Consider the following 6485-nt stretch of genomic DNA (forward strand, 5'->3'; position numbering starts at 1 on the left):
CTGAAAGGAACTGAAATTAAGGATAAAAATGTATAAAAATACCTCTACTTGTTCACACTGCACAATAGTACATAGCACTGGATAAAATTTTCTGCTATAAATGTCTCCTCTCAAATATACAAGAAAAAGCAAGTCCTCTTAAATGAATATTTCTTCAGAACATGGGAGGGAGAATTGTGTCTTTATTGAGCTGTGATAAATATATTGCATGGCCACACAGAGACCCCCCCCCGACCCCAGGCGACACCTGGGTGGAGTAATGACTCATGACAACATGTTATGGGATTAAAATTGGCCACAATAAACTTTCAGATGTAGGGAGACCTTGACTTAGGCATTGGGCGTTTATTCCTCCCAGTCCCCAGCCGAGGATCTGGGGAACACCAGGGTTATGTAATCTGTGTGGGGTTTGGGCTGGCTCTGGAAGACGTATGTTTAAGCAGAGAGCCCCCCCATTTCACTGCAACACAGGGGAGAGCACTGACAACCTTTCAGCGTATGGCCAGTGACTCCCCTCATCACAACCCCTTTAACGGGGAAGCCTGGGATTGCCGCCACGGGGGGGGGCGTGAGTCACCGCTCCCCCCCTCCGCCATTTAGGGAAGATAGACTAAAGCATTCCACCCAAGGCCTGAAACCGCCAAAGTTGTGACATTTTGCTGTGGGGAAGGCAAAACCTGCCAATGCAGGGAAATTCCTCCCCGGTCCTTCAACAGCAACCATTAATGACTGCAGTGGCACCTGCATACTTGTAAAGAAGAGGTAACCTGCAATAAGAAGGCATAAACTGAGGGAGGGTCGGGCGGGAGAAGCTCTGGAGCTGACTGAGGGCTCCCAGGTAAGTTCCACCCTCTATTGTGTGTGCAGGGCGGTCCCAATCCTACCTGGCCTATTCCCCTGGCAACGTCTCCCCAGCTGGGATTGGTTAATTCTTTCAGGTTAGGCAGGAACCTCCAGGTATCCAGCTTGGGGAGGCAAAGGTGGGCTGCATTGCAGAGAATCGTGTAGGCTTGGGAAGAGGCTGTGCATGACCACACAAACAGTGCCCCCCATTTCATGTGGAGAGTAGCCATTTCCATTACAATGTTATTTTCATCCAAATTGATTTAATGGCTTTATTATTATTTGTTGAGTCCAGATGCTCATCATGGCATTACAGACTTGGGGAAAATTGCAAGTTTTGTTGTCAGAGAAATGAATAGGAGTAAAACGGAGAGAAATAAAAAACAAAATGTGTCCATATTTTGACTTTTTGAAATATGGCAACCCTACCTTACTCCTATATCCATATGATAAAGCTACAGAACTACAATCATTTGCATGCTTGTGTAGGAGTAAACCACATCAAATAAATTAATCCAGGAGCTTCTAACTGACCATGTATAGGATTTCAGGGTCTATACTAAAAATTACTGGCCTGTTTCAAAATGTATACTAAGCCGAAACTCTAAATATTTTTCCAGATCCCTGGTGGATATGAGGCCATAGCAGCTCATGCTGGATTGCAACTCTCTCTCAGTGTGCCTGCACAGCCCCTAACTTGACATTGTATATATACCCAGCATCAGCCAGATAAGTTGTAGCAGTTTTAGGACAGTGATTCCACAACTCTGGACAACAACACAGGCTACTAATTATTGTTTCTTCTCTATTTAGTAACATAGAACATTGGATATTCTGAAAGAAGCAGCTAGAAATACTTTCTGTGGTCTGAACTGTACTTTTATTTTATTCCATATAACTGTAACCATTTTACTGTTGTTGTTGTTGTTGTTGTTATTGTTTCTCTTCTCTTTGTTATAATTCTTTTGTTGCATTCAGATGCTCATTTTACTAGAAAACAATCAAACAACCATCACAGAATTTATTCTCTTGGGATTTGGGAATCTTCATGGTCTACAAATCCTTCTATTTGTGACATTCTTGGCTATCTACCTGATTACAGTCTCTGGCAACATCCTCATATTGATTACTGTATCACTCAGCCGAGGCCTTCACACACCCATGTATTTCTTCCTGTTAAATTTCTCTTTCCTGGAGATATGGTATACAACCTCAGTTGTCCCAAAGATGCTGAAGACTCTTCTTAAAGTACGTGAAGCCATCTCCTTCTCTGCTTGCATTACCCAGTTTTATTTCTTTGGCTCCATGGCAGTCGTTGAATGCTATCTCTTAGCAGTGATGTCTTATGATCGGTACTTAGCCATCTGCAATCCACTTCGCTACACAACCATCATGAACATCAAAGTCTGCTTTCAGATGGCAGCTGGTTCCTGGATAAGTGGATTCCTGACTCCCATAGTGACTATCGTGCTAACTTTCCGATTGCCGTTCTGTGCCTCCAATGAAATTGACCATTTCTTCTGTGATTTAAGCCCTATTATAAAGCTCTCCTGTGCTGACCCTCATATAGCAGAGATGACCACATTCATTTTAGCATCCATGGTGACAATGGTCCCCTTTCTTCTCACTTTGGCTTCATATGCCAAAATTATTTTGACTGTTTTGAGAATTCCATCTGCCAAAGGGAAGCAGAAAGCTTTTTCCACATGTTCCTCTCACCTCATTGTGGTGACACTGTTCTATGTCACTTTAGGTACTGTTTATGCAGCCCCATCAGCAAAACAGTCACCCATTCTCAATAAACTCTTCTCTTTGTTGTACACTGTCATCACACCCATGTTCAACCCCATGATCTATAGTCTGAGAAACAAAGATGTCAAAGAAGCCCTGTGGAAACTCATCTACAAAGAACCTTATTGTCCATGCATGGCCACCACTGTCGAACCAGAGGCAGCATATAAGGGAACCCCAATAGAAGTGGCAATAGACCAGTGATCCTTACTTCTAATAAGTGAGGTATTGTTTGCTTTGAAGGGACAATTTACTCATTCATCCCAATCGTTTAATTTTAGAAAGATTTAGTATTAATTTCTATTGCGTTTCTGCATAGGCAATTACTTGGGTCTATAAATCAGGGATTCCAAGCCATGTGGCTGCCAAATCTCCTTCCCACACTCATACCCCAAATGCCAGGGCTATATGGAGGCAGAATAGATGTAAAACACTTTAATCGGAATTGGAATTAAAGGTATCATCATTTTTTTTCTTTAATTGTTCCTTCTATTCAGAGCCAGTATGGTGTAGTGGTTAAGAGTGGTAGACTTGTAATCTGGCAAACTGGGTTCGCTTCCCCGCTCATCCACATGCAGCTGTTGGGTGACCTTGGGCTAGTCACACTTCTCTGAAGTCTCTCAACCTCACTCACTTCACAGTGTTTGTTGTGGGTGAGGAAGGGAAAGGAGATTGTTAGCCACTTTGGGACTCCTTAAGGGAAGTGAAAGGTGGGATATCAAGTCCAAACTCCTCCTTGTCCTCCTCCTCCCCTTCTTCTCTGTTCTACATTCTACTGTGCCTCATTTTCAATTGAACTAGAATGTCTAACACTGACATAATATATGCAGTTTGCCATAACATACAGTCCGTTTAGCCAAATTGCTTCCCCCACTAATCTCTCAAGGTTACACACAGACATAAAATGTTTTGATGCATTTTGATGTTATTAAAAGTTTGTTTCCATCAATATTTTTTCTTTGTTTGGTCTTACATTGATATGAAAATCATATATATATATATATATATAAATTAGGGCTGCCTTATGACCAGATTTACCCGGACATTATTGGGATTTCAAAGGTGGAATTGATATCTGGGGAGGATTTTCTGAAAGGATACACCTTGTCAAGTCAATGATACAAACGTGTTTTATTGACGTTTTTGTAAGGGGGGGGGAAGCTCAACAATTTTATTATGTTGATTAGAGAGAGCTGGTGTTTTAGTAGCATCCAATGTAGAAGAAAAATCAACACTAAATTAATATAAAATGAAGAGGCAGTTTATAATTAGCATAACCTGGTTCACCAAACTATAGAAACAAATATTTAATTCTTCAGTTAGTTCTTCGTATTAGCTGTTCCCTTTTGTTCAATTCAGGCTTCAACAAAATAATGTAGCATTTGGGGGAAAAGATGCAGACCAACAATCCCATACTGGAGGCTAAGATAGAAAAGATCTCCACAGCTACCATGTATTTCCCCTTGGTGCTCAAGTAGGTTGGAACAAAGGATAGCCACACACTGCAAAACACTAACATGCTAAAAGTGATAAACTTGGCTTCATTGAACGTGTCGGGTAACTTCCTGGCAAGGAAGGCCAAAGTGAAGCTGGCAATGGCCAGGAAGCCAATATAGCCAAGGACACAATAAAACATAATCACAGTCCCCTCGTTACATCCAAGTATTATTTCTTCAGCCATTGAGTGTACATCAGCCTCTGGGAATGGGGGAGAGATTGCCAGCCACACAATGCAAATGCCTCCTTGTATAAGGGAGCAAGAAAGTACAATGGAATTGGCCAGCCTCTTTCCCACCCATTTCCTCATTCTGGATCCTGGCTTGGTGGTCATGAAAGCCAGAACCACAGTGAGGGTTTTTGCCAGCACACAAGAAACAGCCACTGAGAAGATGATGCCAAAAGCAGTTTGTCGGAGGAGACACGTCACCTTCTGAGGCTGTCCTATGAATAGCAGTGCAGAAAGGAAGCAGAGCAGGAGGGAGAGGAGGAGCGTGTAAGTGAGCTGCCGGTTGTTGGCTTTGACAATGGGAGTGTTGTGGTTCTTCATAAATGTGAAGAGGACTAGAACGGTGACCAAAGAACAGGAAAGAGCAGAAAGGGCTAAACCTAGCCCCATAGGTTCTTCAAAAGACAAGAAGCTTATTTCCTTGGAAATACATAAATCATGTTTTTTATTTGGATATGTTTGTTCTGAACATGTGGAACAATCACTCATATCTGAAATGGAAAATACATGGTTTAATCTCACAAACATGCCATTAATCTCTCTTTTTTCAATTTTTTATTGATCTTCACAAACTTATAAACACACTAACAAATAAACAGACAAACTTAAATCTTAACCTTATTGAAACTAATCTTCTTAACATTGTTAAGTGACTTCCTCGAATCCACCTAGTTGAATTTCAATGCATATCATTTTAACAGTTTTCAAAAAAAACATGCCATTAATCTCAAGTCGTTTATGCAATTTGAATCTATAGCCCTGTTGTGATTAAATATCACATAATCTCCCTCCTATTTCTAAACACATTATTGCTTACCCTTCTGGTCTGAAATCTTCCCTTCTGGACAGGGGATGCAATCATAGCAACAAAATGGCTCCCCTTCTTTTGCTTTCTTGCTTGAACCAGGACTGCACTGCTCACTGCATAGAGAAATAGGCCTTGTCTAATCCATGAAGGAAAAAAGTGAATATTGATCTTGGAGTCATTATGGGGATGGCTAATTTTAAATTATCTAATTTCAAACTGAACCTTTAGGCACCACATAAAAGTGGTGATGCAGGCTGACCTTGTCCAGAATGCACTCATTGTGAGGAAGGAACCATGTGCCCTTTCTCAAAGTGAGACAGTGTGGAGGATGAGGAGAGGGTGGGCATTGAATGCAGAAGGCTGTTTTCATAAACAGAAGGCTGGTCATTTATATTAGCTGCATTGCAGGAAATAACAATTTACGGCTCCCCTGTATCCAGCAGCTGAAACAATGTTCTAATTGTGCCTTACGATATTGGCAATGCCACAGTCAAGGAGTGTGGTCATGTCCATTTTGTTCCATTTGAATTATTTAACTCCGGTCTCATTGCCAATATTCAATATTCAATCAATATTCAATCAATTATAGGAATAAATATTTTTAAAGAAACATGCTATTGTGATGGTACGGTGTCACGATGCTGTCATCGGCTCCCGAATGGTTACCCAGGAAAAGTATAAAGACAAGGAAAAGTTTCCTACAGTCCTTTCTTTATTTCAGATTTTTCAGAGAGAGGCTATAGAACCCAACCTCTTGGATAATGGTGTTGTCTCGAGTGAATCTCCACCCTCACTTTTTCTGTTTCCAACTTCCCCATCCATCAATATAATCACCTCTTCTACAGTTGCTCCTAAGTGCCCTCTGTCTTTGAGCTCCTTGCTCTAATACTTTTAAGGCTCACCAGATTCTGGGAGATGGAGGGTCTGATATGATTTCTAATGACAAGGTGTCAGCCAAGTGTTGGCCCAGCTCTCCCATGATTACCCAACTTTCCCCCTCATCTGTCTCTGAGCTGTGACCTCCCTCAAATGTCTGTTGTAAATACAGTATATGCCATCTACCTCTTCTTCCTCCACAGAAGAGCCAGGATGGGGAGATGGATTCCACCATTCCTCCTTTGCCCATTACCTGACACTATAGCCTCCCCTCATCAGTCAAAGTCCCCAGAATAGTGAGGTTACTGGATCAGTGAATTACAAAGTCTTAAGGGCTGTTTTGTTACAGACAAGCAGGATATAAAGTTTTCCACTTGTTGAGAGGGAATAGGACTCCTGTCTGGTGATGCTAGCTAGATTGCTCACTTCCCTGACTCTCAC

General features: G+C 41.6%; 1 protein-coding gene across 1 annotated transcript; it reads left to right on the forward strand.

Annotated features, from left to right (window-relative positions):
• Positions 1–1848: 1848 nt before the first annotated feature.
• Positions 1849–2838, forward strand: LOC309356075 (olfactory receptor 226-like; the record flags this gene model as incomplete). Its single annotated transcript, XM_081887255.1, has 1 exon — positions 1849–2838. The coding sequence occupies exon 1, from the start codon at positions 2005–2007 to the stop codon at positions 2836–2838; it is 834 nt and encodes a 277-aa protein (XP_081743381.1). The 5' UTR covers positions 1849–2004.
• Positions 2839–6485: the final 3647 nt, after the last annotated feature.

Source organism: Podarcis melisellensis (genome assembly GCF_964234715.1).
Source record: "Podarcis melisellensis genome assembly, chromosome: 13".
NCBI lineage: Eukaryota > Metazoa > Chordata > Lepidosauria > Squamata > Lacertidae > Podarcis > Podarcis melisellensis.